General features: G+C 51.1%; 1 protein-coding gene across 20 annotated transcripts in view; it reads right to left on the bottom strand.

The window, feature by feature from the left end:
* The window catches only part of MAPT (microtubule associated protein tau), a 112,761-nt gene that overhangs the window by 75,503 nt on the left and 22,458 nt on the right, over positions 1-14,800 (bottom strand). The window contains exon 2 of one of the 20 annotated variants that reach the window (XM_044999228.1): positions 14,561-14,657. The exons of 18 other annotated variants lie outside the window; for them this stretch is intronic. In XM_044999228.1, coding sequence (XP_044855163.1) covers positions 14,561-14,591 — 31 coding nt within the window. In that variant the 5' untranslated portion in view covers positions 14,592-14,657. Of the gene's footprint in view, positions 1-14,560; positions 14,658-14,800 lie in introns of those variants that run through there. One more of the 20 variants, XM_044999235.1, reaches the window with a different exon arrangement.

The following is a 14,800-nucleotide window of genomic DNA, read 5'->3' as shown; positions in this document are numbered from 1 at the left end:
CTGGGTGGAGGGGTAGAGAAGAGGGGTCAGTGCTAGTCGAGAGGTGGGAGCTGAGGTAGGATAACAGCAGCAAAGTCACTGAGCTAGATTAGAACTGGATCAATTTATCAATGGAATAAATGAGTAAGGAGGGGCATCGAAGAACAGAGACAATGGGATCACACTTCAGGGTATGCAGGCATAACTAATCATTTAGTTCAATGAAGATCAGAAACTGTATTTCCTCCTTTATTTTTTTTTGTAACAAGAGGACCCAATCCAAACCAGACCAAGGCACAGGACAAGGAGGTCTTCAAGTAACTAAGGATAAAGGGCAGAACCAATAAAAATGTTATATTTACAAGATGTCCATACTGATGTAAGATTAAGCATGCCCTATCTTCGCAGATGGCCCTTCCTTTGAGTTTCGGCTATTTAGATGATCAGACAATTGAAGGGAGAATCCTTGGCTTCCATGGTGTCTATTTTATAGATCCTGACTAGCAGAATTACTATGAATCAGGACCACAGAGTAATTCATGTAGAATAATAAAACTGCCATTCCTAAATAAAGGAACCGCTGCTTTACTCTTTGATTGCAGGACCCACTGGTTACCCTCACCCTTCCCTGCAATCAGTGCAAAATGAGAGCACAGCACCTTACAGGATCAGACCCTTAAGAGTTAGATTAAAAGCTTTGATTACCTGAAGTTTGACAAGACAGACACCAGGAGTAATTCAGGTTAAGGCAACATGCCTCAAACACACAGGAAATAGTTATTTAACTACAATTGATAAATATAATAGGGCTTCGGAGACCCATTGTGCATGTGTGTGGGAGGGTCATAAATGTCTTAGGAGAAAGAAGCATGCAGTAAACACACCCGTGGTAATCAACAACTTTAAAAAGTCCTAAAGCTTTTTATGATTTTTTTTTGTACACACTAATTTCTACTCAGCAACCTGCTGGTTCTTTAAGGCAAGTTTCACTGTATACTGTCCCCTCAGCCATAAAACTTCACCTTTGTTAAGGTTGTAATTACAGATACCAAAGGGAAGACATCTTAAAATAATGCCATTTTTAAAAATGAAACACCAGAAAACAGGCAATTCACAGTTAAGTGACCCCAAACACTGGACAATCTAGAAATGTGGTCAGTTCAATAACCTCAACTCTGCCTCTTAGCCCCACCTCCCAAGGCACCTGACACGTGTGAAGTCTAGCTGACATGTTAAATACTGGATACTTCAATGATTCAGCCATGAATCCTGCTACTTGGAGACAACTCTGGCCATGCACATTTTGAGACTCCCACCTTAAGATGTCTGAAGTCACATGTGCTGTTCAAATTGAAGGTATCAGGGGGCTTCTTAATTTTGAAAAGAAACTTGGCAAGTGAGGTCTTAAACCAAACTGATTTTTTCTACTACTATTTTTTTTAAACTAAAAACTGGCCATTTTAATGTTTTTTGACCTTACAAAAAACCACCACCCTGACAGTGGGTTTTGTATTTAAAATAAATAAATATATAAATAAAAGGCTTTCAGCTAAAATTTTTTGCATGCAATTCATTCAGCACGTGGACTAGCTGCAGTTGGTACAATGAAAATTATATCCCCCAGAGCTTCTGTCTCTTCTTTTGAATGCAAGTGTATACTAAAGCAATAGCCAATATGGTCAGAGTGAATTTAGAACTTCCCTGTGCTTGTATATTCAAGCCAGACCCTCAATATTACTTAGATGCACATATTTTAAATATGAGACAAGGTGGGCGAGGACATTTTTTATTTGATCAACTTCTGTTGGTGAAAGAGACAAGATTTTAAATTCCACAGAGTTCTTCTTCAGGTAGCTATTTAAAATAGCTATATATATTGCAATCAGGCTCTTTGAGGATTTTTAGCCCTGTAAGCACTAAATTCAGCTCTGCTGTCATGCATGCTGTATGTATGAAAGAGCAGTCCGCTTTAGAGCCTTACTTCCAGCTTTAAAATACTGTTTTCCCCACGTCTCAGGTTACGAAGGATCCATTCATGCTCTGTGTATAGGGTTCACAGACTCTTCCCAGTATCAGTAAGCAATGGCTGAAATAAATTGGTTCTTTGAGGCTTGAGAAAGGGCTCCTCTATTAGGCATACCACAGCAGCACAGATGCAGACTGTTTAATTCTGAGTGTCAGAAAACACTCGGACCACACCCATAGCCATGGAGTTTTGTTTCCTAAGACAAGAAACAAGGGGTAAATTTAGTGCTGGTGAAAGATGCCAGGTTCTATCCTCAGAACTGACATGGGATGAGCAGCGGTCTCCAGACTGTGCTCTGAGAGCATGATTTACACCGGCTATGGAAGGACCAATTCTACAGGATGAAGAGAGAGAGGTAGTTCTTAGCGTCTCTGCTGAGACTGCCGATAACGGGATCTTACAGAACCAACTGTGATAGCAGTTTTCGTGATGAAGACTCCTGTAAACTAGGAATGGAATGAGATTCAAACTCATTCCACACATCCCACTGAACAGCCAGCAGATAATATAGATACAGTTTCATCTAGGCAAGGTACACATATGGCTTTTACCTGCTAATGAGACTTTCCCAATACTAATCTATTTCAAACCACTATGTCACCACCATCAGGGAAGCACTTTTGTTCAGAACTGCAAGTGATCATGTCACTCCATCATCACGCAGGATTCTCTTGCTTAGCTGAGTGTGAAAAAAGTATAAAAGGACATGCAGGGAAAAAGTGTGCAAGATCCCTATAATTTAATACACAATTTGAGATGCTTATTCTTGAAGTTACTTCTATATAATCTAAAATAGTTAAGGAGCAAAATAATTCACCAGGATATTCAGATAGTGGGTGAAATCATGTTTAAAAAAAAAATGAGGACAAAAACTACAGTACTTGGTGCTAAATTCTGCCCTTGGATGCAATGAAATCAGTTGGAACTGTAAATGCACATCCAAGGGTGGAATTTGGCCAGGAGTGAATCCCAGCCCTGAGCTCACTTGCATCTATGTGTCTGATGAGCTATCAAAAACCACCACCACCACACAAGGTGCTTTATAAGCTTTGAAGCAGATCAGCATGCGATTTACAGTTCTCTCATTATAAAACCACAAAACCTGCGTTTAAGATTCAGGGTCAGACTCTCAAATCCACAAAAGAAATTCACAGCAAGAGCACAAGAGTCTAGACCGGCACCAACACCCTTAACTCATCCTATCATGCCCATAATCCAGAGTCTGAAAATACTTAGCACCGATACAGTGCTTTTCATCCACAGCTCTCAGAGTTTTAAAAGATAGGTCAACATTATTGAAGGAACAACCTCCACCTCATTTTTATTTATCTAATTTTTAAAAAATGTGTTTAAATTTAAATAATTTAAATATGCCCTCAAATATTTAAATAATTCCTGTTTAAAAGATTTTAAAAAAGGATTTTCTGCTGCTCTATTGATGTATACAAGGTCTTTTCAGCAAGGGGAAAAATTTATGAAGGGGGGGAGAAGTGAACTGACTATTCACAGAGGGCTATCATGCACATAAATGGTGAGATATAACAATATTAGTTTCTCTCTGATCTGAGCTGTATTAATCTTTGCCTCCTTGTGACACTTACAATAACACAGACAGAAGTGTGATTTTTAAATTGAGGGTGCTCTTTTAACTGTAATGTCAGATACACGATCATGAGGGATCATGATACAGAAACCACAGCAGGAGCCTGTATCCTTTTAAAACCATCTCACGTTAAATTTCACCTGTCACCATCTAACTTCCAAAACATGCACGTACAAAGAACACACTCACTTGGCATCAGGCCAGGAACAGCCTGTTGTCCAGAAACCTAGGCCAAGCAAATTCACAGCCTAGACAAGCATAATGTTGCTACTCACCGCCTTGCAGGCGAGCTGCTGATCTGCACTCCAAAAATTCCTGGCTACATTTGTGCTTAACCCAGATTTCCTTATTCCAGTAGTTGTAGACCCCTAAGTAAAACACCTCGGTGCTAGGAATGTCGCACCCTGCAGCCCCAAAACAGACTGAGTCCCTCCACAGAAGTTCCTACTGTCTATTGGACAAAATGGGGATGGGAGGAGAAGGGACATGTTTTTACATATGAAAAAGACGGTTACTCACCTGTAGTAACTGGTGTTCTTCGAGATGTGTTGCTCCAATCCATTCCAGTTAGGTGTGCGCGCCGCGCGTGCACGGCTTCTCCGGAACTTTTTTCCCTAGCAACTCCGGCGGGCCGGCTGGCGCCCCCTGGAGTGGCGCCGCTATGGCGCTAAATATATACCCCAGCCGGCCCGTCCGCTCCTCAGTTCCTTCTTGCCGGCTACTCCGACAGTGGGGAAGGAGGGCGGGTCTGGAATGGATTGGAGCAACACATCTCGAAGAACACCAGTTACTACAGGTGAGTAACCGTCTTTTCTTCTTCGAGTGATTGCTCCAATGCATTCCAGTTAGGTGATTCCCAAGCCTTACCTTAGGCGGTGGGGTCGGAGTGAGACGTGGCGGAGTGCAATACCGCAGAGCCGAAGGCTGCGTCGTCTCTAGACTGCTGTACCAACGCGTAATGGGAGGCGAAGGTGTGGACCGAAGACCAGGTAGCCGCTCTGCAGATGTCCTGGATGGGGACATGGCTCAGGAAGGCGGCGGACGATGCGTGCGCTCTCGTAGAATGAGCGGTGAGTCGGCATGGTGTCACGTGAGCCAGCTCATAGCATGACCTGATGCATTGAGTCACCCAGGAGGAAATGCGCTGGGTAGAGACCGGCTCGCCTTTCATGCGATCAGCGACTGCGATGAAGAGCTGGGTGGAACGCCGAAAGGACCTTGTCCGGTCGATGTAGAACGCCAGCGCCCTACGGACGTCGAGGGTGTGGAGCTGTTGTTCCCGGGGCGAAGCATGGGGCTTCGGGCAGAAGACCGGGAGAAAGATGTCCTGATTAAGGTGGAAGGCCGAGACCACCTTTGGTAGGAAGGCCGGGTGAGGACGAAGCTGCACCTTATCCGCGTGAAAGACGGTGTAGGGGGGGCCCACCGTCAACGCTCGGAGCTCCGAGACTCTCCGTGCCGATGTTATGGCAACCAGGAAGGCCGTCTTATAGGAGAGGTAGAGGAGAGAACACGTGGCCATAGGCTCGAATGGTGGACACATGAGTCTGGCCAGGACGAGGTTCAAGTCCCAGGTCGGTGCCGGGCGGCGCACTGGCGGGTATAAGCGGTCGAGGCCCTTCAGGAAGCGGGAGACCATCGGATCGGAAAAGATGGTTCGACCCTCCACCGACGGACGAAAGGCGGACACCGAGGCGAGGTGGACTCTCAAGGAGGAAACCGCCAGACCCTGCTCCTTGAGGTACCATAGGTAGTCTAGGATGGTAGTGACAGGTACCACGAAAGGGTTGAGCCCCTGCTGGTCACACCAGAGCGCGAACCTCTTCCATTTCGCCATGTAGGTGGTGCGGGTGGAAGGCTTTCTGCTCTCTAGCAGGACTTGCTGTACTGCCGCCGAACAGTCCCTCTCTGCGTGGGTCAACCACGCAGGTACCAAGCTGTAAGATGGAGGGACTGCAGGTTCGGATGGCGGAGTCTGCCGAAGTCCTGCGTGATGAGGTCCGGCCACAATGGGAGGGCGATGGGCTCCCGAACGGAGAGCTCGAGCAGCAGGGTGTACCAATGCTGCCGCGGCCAGGCTGGAGCCACAAGTATCATGGTGGCTCGATCCCTCCGAAGCTTCTGGAGCACTCTGTGCACGAGTGGAAACGGAGGGAAGGCATAGAGGAGGTGAGTCTGCCACGGATAGAGGAAAGCGTCTGACAGAGAGCCCGGCGAGTGCCCCCGGAACGAGCAGAACTGGAGACACTTCCTGTTCGCCTTGGAGGCGAAGAGGTCGACCCGGGGAAACCCCCACCTCTGGAAAATCGTGTGTGCAACGTCGGGACGGAGGGACCACTCGTGGGAGAGAAACGACCTGCTGAGGTGGTCGGCCAGCGTGTTCTGCACTCCCGGAAGAAAGGACGCTTCCAGGTGAATGGAGTGGGTCACGCAGAAGTCCCACAAGAGGATCGCCTCCTTGCAGAGGGGGGACGAGCGGGCTCCGCCCTGCTTGTTCACGTAGAACATTGCCGCTGTGTTGTCCGTGCACACTGTCACACAGCGGCCTTGCAGGTTGGCCCGAAAGGTGTGACATGCAAAGCGGATCGCTCGGAGCTCGCGGACATTGATGTGGAGAGCGAGCTCCTGGGGCGACCAGCGGCCTTGAGTGTGAAGGCCACCCAGGTGAGCCCCCCAACCGAGTGCCGAGGCGTCCGTGGTCAGTGTCGCGGACGGACGAGGCAGGTGGAACGGCACTCCGGCGCAGACGATCTCCGGATCGAGCCACCAACGAAGGGACTCGAGGGTCGGTTTGGTGACCGTGACCACCATGTCGATGTGGTCGCGATGCGGGCGGTACACCGACGCCAGCCACGACTGGAACGGACGGAGGTGGAGCCGCGCGTACGCGGTGACATAAGTACACGATGCCATGTGACCCAGGAGGCGGAGGCACGACCGCACCGTCGTGGTCGGAAAGTTGACGAGCTCCCGGATGAGGGAGACCATTGTCAGGTGTCGAGACCGCGGCAGGCAGGCGCGGCCCGCAGAGGAGTCGAGAACCGCGCCAATGAACTCCACCCGCTGTGCCGGAAGCAAGGTAGACTTCTCGGCGTTGACAAGCAGCCCGAGGTGTTGAAAGAGGGACAGGATTTCCGCTACCTGGCGCTGCACCAGCCCTTGTGACTGCCCCCGAAGCAGCCAGTCGTCCAGATAGGGGTAGACATGCATCTGACGACGACGGAGGGCCGCCGCTACCACTGCCATGCACTTTGTAAATACCCGCGGTGCCGTGGCAAGTCCGAAAGGTAACACGGCGAACTGGTAGTGGTCGTTGTTGACGAGAAAGCGAAGGTAACGCCGGTGAGGGGGATAAATTGCGACATGGAAGTAAGCGTCCTTCATGTCGAGGGCGGCAAACCAGTCTCCCGGATCCAGAGAGGGAATGATGGTCCCCAGGGTGACCATGCGAAACTTGGGCTTGAGCAGGTATTTGTTCAGCTCTCGAAGGTCCAGGATAGGACGCAGCCCTCCTTTCGCCTTGGGGATGAGAAAATAACGGGAATAGAATCCCCTGCCCCGCCTGTCTGGAGGCACTGCCTCTATGGCACCCACGCTCAGTAGAGTCTGTACCTCTTGTAAAAGGACTTGCTCGTGAGAGGGGTCCCTGAAGAGGGACAGGGAGGGTGGGTGGGAAGGAGGGGGCGAAACAAATTGTAGACGGTATCCCGACTGGACTGTCTGAAGAACCCAGTTGTCCGATGTTATTCGGGACCACGCCGAACGAAAATAGGAGAGGCGGTTGGAGAACAAACGGGGAGGATCCGAGGGGGAGAGTGATGTGCCGTCCTCGGGCGTCCCATCAAAAGGCCTGCTTGGACCCCTGAGGGCCCTTGGAAGAGGCCTGGGACTGGTTCTGACGGTTACCCGAAGGCCGTCTGTGATTCTGGCCAGGACGTCTGGGCGTATACGGTCGATAACGCTGCTGCTGGAAGGACCGAGGGGGCTGCTGCCGGAAAGACCTGCGTTGTGGAGCCGGCGTGTGCATCCCAAGGGTTCGAATGGCAATACGCCCATCTTTTAAGGTCTGTATGCGCGAATCGGTCTGTTCGGAAAACAGCCCTTTCGTGTCGAACGGCAGGTCCTGCAGCGTATACTGCACCTCCTGTGGTAACGTGGAGGATTGCAGCCATGAGATGCGTCGCATCGCCACCCCTGTTGCTATTGTCCGCGCTCCCGAGTCCGCCGCGTCGAGGGCAGCCGTAATGGACGAACGGGAGGACTTCTTCCCTTCCTCGAGCATTGCCGAGAACTCTTGGCGGGCAGTCGTCGGCAGGAGCTCGGTGAATTTTGCCAGGGATGCCATGATGTCAAACACATACCTGGCTAGAAGGACCATTTGGTTGGCTATTCGCATCTGCAGGCCGCCCGCGGAATAGACCTTACGGCCTAGCAGGTCCATCCTCCGAGCGTCCTTAGATTTGGGCGCCGGGGCCGGTTGGCCATTCCGTTCTCGGCCGTTCACAGACTGCACAACAAGCGAGTCCGGGGTTGGGTGCGAGTATAAGTACTCATAGCCCATGGGGGGGGCTGAGTACTTCCGTTCTACCCCTCGAGCGGTGGGAGGGATGGACGCGGGCGTTTGCCAGAGCGTGGCAGCGTTCTTCTGTATAGTCTTAACAAAAGGTAACGCCACGCGCACAGGAGTGTCCGAGCCGACCACATTAGTAATGGGGTCCTCATCCTCTTGGACCTCTGCCACCGGGAGGCCCATGGCCGTCGCGACCCGACGGAGTAGCTCCTGGTGGGCCTTAAGGTCTATGGGGGGCGGGTCTTTGGCAGAAGTCCCAGCCACCGCTTCGTCCGGGGACGATGACGAGGACATAGCCTGTCCGATAGTTTCCATGGGAGGGGCCGTTAGAGGCGCCTCGGCTGGGGCAGGCTGTACCGGGGACTGGCGGTCCTGCGGCATCGAGGGCTCGCGGAGAGGTGACTCCGGGGGGCGACTGATCGTCGCTTCGGGAACTCTGCGCTCCGCGGCCACGTCTCTTGGGGGAAGCGGAATGACTTGCGCTTCATGGTGACCCCAGGGCACCCAGAAGCCCCACTGCTGAGCCCCTTGAGGGTGGTCGCGTGGGGTTGGTGGCAATGAGCCGGTGCCGTCCGCGCCAGAGGCGACAGATGCCGGGCGAGACGGCCAGGGCGGGGCGGAGCCCGAAATCGAGGCCCGTGGGATATCACCAGGCGGTATGGAGGCCCGATGTCCGTGCGTCCGGTACCGAGAGGGTGACCGCGACCATCGGTCCCCGCGGTGCCGGGAGCTCGACCGGTGCCGGGAGCTCGACCGGGAGCCGGACCTGCGGTGCCGGGAGCGGCTGCGGGAGTTCCGGTGCCGAGAACGGTGCCGAGACGGGGACCTCCGGCGGTGTCGACGCGACGGCGATCGAGACCTGGACCGGTGCCGGGAGTGCGACCGGTACCGAGATGACGATCGGTACCGGGACTGCGACCGGCGGCGAGATGGCGATCGGTACCGCGACGGAGAGCGGTGCCGAGATCTCGAACGGGTAGACGGTGAACGACGCCGGTTCCTGGAGCCTGAGCGGGACCGAGAGCGTCGACCGTGCCGGCGGTCCGTGGATGGCGGTCGGACCATCATCGCCGGCTTTCCTGCCGACGGGACAGCCCACACCGGCGGCGCCGGGGGCTCGGTGCCTCTACGAGCTGTATCAGCTCACGCGCGGAGGAGTACGTCTCCGGCGTCGTCGGCAGTCTTGGCTCAGCACCGGACGGTGCCGGGGAGCGTGGCGGTGCCGGACTCGACGGCTCTTGCGGAGTCAACGGCACGGTGTCTGCCCTGCGCACAGTCACCACTGTGGGCGCAGGCGGCACGAGCACTTTAGCTGAGTCTGCAGCCCGGGACTTAGCTACTGCCTTAGTGAGCTTGCGCTTCCTTGCCGGCGAAAGTGAGCGGTGCCGGGTCTTCGGCGCCGGAGGCGGAGCCTGCGGGGCCTCGGTACCGGAGCGGGCTGGTGCCGCTGGTGCGCTCTGCACCGAAGAGGTTCTCGGCGCCGGCACCGCTGGTGCCGAAGGTTGGAGCGACGCCTCCATAAGGATCTGCTTAAGCCTGTAGTCCCGTTCTTTGCGTGTCCGCGGCTTAAAAGCAGAACAGATAACGCACTTGTCGGTGCGATGTCCTTCTCCGAGGCAACGGAGGCAAGCGTCGTGTGGATCGCCAATTGGCATCGGCCTTTGGCACACAGCGCAGGGCTTAAAGCCCGGTGCCCTGGGCATGAGCCCGCACCGGGAAGGGAAAGGGGGGGGAAACCCTCCTTAACCGTTTACTAAAACCTAGATAACTATACTATAACAACTCTAATCACTAACTAAACAACTAACTATATATATACAAAATAGGAGAGCTAGGGCAGTGGAGGCCAAGGAGCACTCCACAGTTCCGACCGGCCGTCACGGGCGGTAAGAAGGAACTGAGGAGCGGACGGGCCGGCTGGGGTATATATTTAGCGCCATAGCGGCGCCACTCCAGGGGGCGCCAGCCGGCCCGCCGGAGTTGCTAGGGAAAAAAGTTCCGGAGAAGCCGTGCACGCGCGGCGCGCACACCTAACTGGAATGCATTGGAGCAATCACTCGAAGAAGAAGTAAGACCCTTCTGCTTTAGGGTGACAAGTTCTCTTCCCTTTCCTCCTCTGTGCTCCCATCCCTGACGCACCTTCTCTCAGACTTTACCCAGCACCTCTCTCCCCACCCATCTCCTGCTGGGGAGGCAGCTACCCATGGCCGTCGCAATTCAATCCCGCTCCTCTCTCCAGCTGCCCACTTCCCGGCAGCCACAGAGTATTCCAGAACCTTCCTGTCCCCAACATCTCGCCCTGCCTGTCAGAGGGTCGCCCAACGCAGCTTTCCTCACTCTCTGAATAGGAAAGAGGCAGAGACTCACTCCACATGTAACTGGTTGGCTGGAGGCCAAAAGTGAGAGCTGGCCTCCTGCTTGAGTGTAGAGAGAAGCTACAGCGACTAGAGAAGGCAATAGGTTTGCTGGCTTCGTCTAATTTGACTTCACCAGCTGCACTCCGTACTGCACTTCAGGAGCAATGCAGCCGGCTAATTAGGTGTGCCCCACCGAAGACAGGACTGTCACACAGCGATATTTCAAAAGAAATCTAACAGAAAAGCCTCCACACTACCTCAGGCCAAATGAGTCAGTGACTCAACACGGTCAGGACCTTTTAAATCCGGATTGACCAAAATCAGAAAAACAGCTTTTTCTTCCATACAACTACTTCAGTGTTTAACAAACGCAACTCATTCTAGCTGACAGTCACATTCTTTTCAAATACAGAAGACCAAGATTCAATTCACCTTAAAAAGAGTTTCCCAGACTGACGTAAAAGTATGTATGTAGTCACAGGCGCCAACTTTGCTTGGCACCAGCCGGTGCTTGCGCCTCTGGCTCCTCCCCACCCAATGGCCCCGCCCCATTAGACCTCTCCCCAAATCCCCAGCTCCGCCTCTTCCCCAAGCACACCACGTTCCTCCTCCTCCCCCGCCCTCCCACCGCTTGCGGCGCGAAACAGCACAAGCACTGGGAGGGAGAGGGAGAAGCAGGACTCGTCAGCATGGTCAGGGGAGGTGAGCTGGGGGAGGTTGGGGAGCTGCCGGTGGGTGCAGAGCACCCACCAATTTTTCCCCGTGGGTGCTCCAGCCCCGGAGCACCCACAGAGTCGGCGCCTATGTATGTAGTTGAACTACACTGCATGAAAAACCCAACAATTGACATTTAATACAACCTTCACCCCAACAGATCTCAGAGTAATTTACAAATAGATACTGTGTATGAACTACATTTTCCAAAGGGTCACTTTAGCTACTACTGACAGGCACAAGAAACAGCATCAGCTGTTTAATAGGACATAACACCGCACAACTATTTGGGACAGGAAGTGAAGAAGAATCCCAGTGAGAAATGAGGATGGGTGGAATTTTGTTTTGGAACAAAGCCAGGGCTCTTCTCTTAAAAGACCCCATCTGTCTTTTTGTAACAATTCCAAGTAGTCAGGACCTCTACTTTTAAATCTCATCCAAACTATATGGATCACACAGGACAGATATACGCTTTACCCTTGTTAAAGACAACTCAACTTTGGTGGGAGAAGGTATGCCATTTAAAAGGAACCTTGTCCGATAAAGTTTTTATATATATTTCTCTACCTGGCGTGACAGATGCCACCATCAAATTTTCAATCTGAAATAATCTTAAAAAGCCTAAATTTACTTTTCCCTATTTATGCTAGTGATTTGCTCTTTGCATTTCTCTCACATTGAATAATGAAAACTGAGAAGTCAGTTTCCCTTCTGCGTATGGCCAGTTGCATTCTCATGAAGGAGTACAGCACAGTTGCCTTTGAGTTTCAAAACAGTAGGAAAATGTGCAATGATCGGAGAACAGCTAACATCACACAGATATTTAAGAAAAAGGGGCAAACAACGTGACCTGGGCAGTTACAGACCTGTTAGTCTGAGCTCAGTAGAAGTCAAGGTTTTAGAGCAAATTGTGAAGGAAAAAAGGGTTAAAAGATTGAGAGGTTAATTCAGAGAGGTAAAGGGGATGTAATCTAACACTGACTTACCAAAGGTAGATCATATCAAACTAACCTGACTTTCTTCTTGGAGAAAATAACTGATTTTTTTAGATACAGGAAGTGCAGCAAATCGAATATATTCATACTTCGACAAATTGATCACAATACCATATGGGAAATTATTTGTTAAATGAGAGAAATGGGAATCAGTATCAGCATTGTAAGATGGATAAGGAATTAGCTAAAAGGAAGAAGGCAACAGATTGTGCTGAAAGGTGAATCATCAGCCGGGAAAGAGGTTACTGGCAGAGTTCCTCAATGATTGGTCTTAGGATCAATCTTCTTATTTGATATTTTTATTAATGACCATGGCACAAAAAGCAGGAGAGTGTTAATGAAATCTGCTGATGACACTGTGGGAGGCATCGTCAGTACAGAGGAAGATCTGGATGACTTTGAAGACTGGAGTGACAGAAATGGAATGAAATTCAACAGTAGAGCGCGTAAGGTCAGACGCCTAGGATCTGAAGAACTTCTGCTACAAGCTGGGGGGCTCATCAGCTGGAAGTAACAGAGAAGGGGAGAGACCAGGGCATGTGGGTTGATCACAGGATCACTATGAGCCACCAATGGGATGTGGCTGTGAAAAAGGTAAATGCGATCCCGGGATGTGTCAGGCAAGACATTTCCAGTGGAGATAGGGAAGTATTAATGCCACTGTACAAGGCACTGGTAAGACCTCACTTGGAACACTGTACGATTCTGATCACCAATGTTCAAGAAAGATGAATTTAAACTGGCGCAGGTGCTGAGAAGAGCTATAGGAGGATCAGGGGAATGGGGGGCCTGTCGTATGAGAGGAGAAGGGAAGAGCTTAGCTTGTTTAGTCTTGCAAAAGGGCAGCAAGAGGGGATGCGATCACTCTCATTAAGGAGGTAAATACCAGGAAGAGTGAAGAGCTATTGAAGCTAAAGGACAGTGGTGGCACAAGAGCAAATGGATATAAATTGGCCATGAACAAACTCAGACTGGAAGTTAGAAGAAGGTTCTAACCATCAGAGGGGGGAGGTTCTGGAACAGGTTCCCAGTCAGAGCTGTGGTGGCAAACACCTTAATTCGTTTTGAGAGAGAGCTTGATGAATGTGTGAGCGCAACTGTATGACAAGGTTACTTGTGATGGTGGGAGGTAGGGCTCACTTCTGGTTTATATCTTGTGTACCTAAAGCTCACGTGTCGGGGTTTCAGCCAGCCACTGGCAAGGGTCACAAAGGAATTTACGCGCGCACACACACGCGCGCGCTGGGAGGGATTTTCTTTTTTTTAAAATCTCTTCCTTCTGAAGCATTAGGGATGGCCACAACTGGACTGGAGATGGGACACTGGGCAGGGTGGGCCAAGCCTGGTGCCACCTCAGAGCCATTTTCTTTCTCTCTCAGGTGCTTGGCTGGCTGGTTCTAGCTTACACGCTCAAGATCTGGCTGATTGCCATATGTGACATTGGGAAGGAATTTTCCCCCAGGCGAGACTGGCAGCGACCTTGGAGTTTTTCCACCTTCCTTTGCAGCATTCACATGCAGGTCGTTTGCCAAGATTATTTGGGTATATTGCACTTAATTATTTAGATAGATTATTAGGGTTGGAAGGGACCTCAAGAGATCATCTAGTCCAACCCCCTGCTCAAAGCAGGACCAATCCCCAAATGGCCCCCTCAAGGATTGAACTCACAACCCTGGGTTTAGCAGGCCAATGCGCAAACCTCTCCCTGTCACTACAGGCACCTAGGGCACTGGTGCACCTTGGTCCCTCCTACTCTCTGCCTGTGGCACATTGTGATGGGATCCCTGGGCTGCAACCTGTGATTGTGGGACCACTGTGCCCCCTTAACTCACTAATCTGGGCCATCTCTCACAATGCCTTACTGGTGACAAGCAGCAAACCCCTCCAGGTGCTGATTCCACTCAGTACAACCGCATGTGGAGCCCACACCCAGCTAGATTGCATGAATGCTCCCAGAGCCACTCATGAATCACACAGAGAAAGGCAAAAGTTTATCCCCACAGCTCCCAGCCTTGTACCTCAGGAATATACCGCCTGGCACTGCTCATGACCCTTTCCTGATCAATGCAAGTTTATTAATAGGTTCACCACTTCATCAAAGGAAAGTGGACATACACCAGGACTTTGTAACCAGAGCAGATTTACCAAGTGCTTCAGTCAAACTCCCTGCTAAGGATAAACATTTAAATAAGTTTATTGATTACAAAAGATGGATATTAAGAGATAGGCAAAAGTTAGGGTAGTTACCAAAAGAAAATAAAAGATAAGCACGCAGTCTAAATTCTCAACCTTATTAAACTAAGCAATCTCTCTCACTAGATACTGCAGGTTGGGTACCATCTTTCATATGCAGACTCTCCTTGTTAGCCTGAAGACCCGTCTCTTCAGCTCCAGTGTTCTTGTGGTCTTCAGCCTAGGTGGGGAAAGAGACAGAACCAAGCAAGGGGCCACTGTGTTCTGTTTTATACCCTCAGTCCATGTGCTTGGAGAACATAAATCCAGGCATGTCTGGTGAGCACTGCTGAGTCCCCAGGCAAGGCTGAGCAATTCCCCTGG

This window comes from Mauremys mutica, chromosome 25 (assembly GCF_020497125.1).
Source record: "Mauremys mutica isolate MM-2020 ecotype Southern chromosome 25, ASM2049712v1, whole genome shotgun sequence".
Taxonomy (NCBI): Eukaryota; Metazoa; Chordata; order Testudines; family Geoemydidae; genus Mauremys; species Mauremys mutica.
The sequence above is the reverse complement of the archived record's forward strand: the minus strand, read 5'-3'. Positions and strand labels throughout refer to the sequence as shown.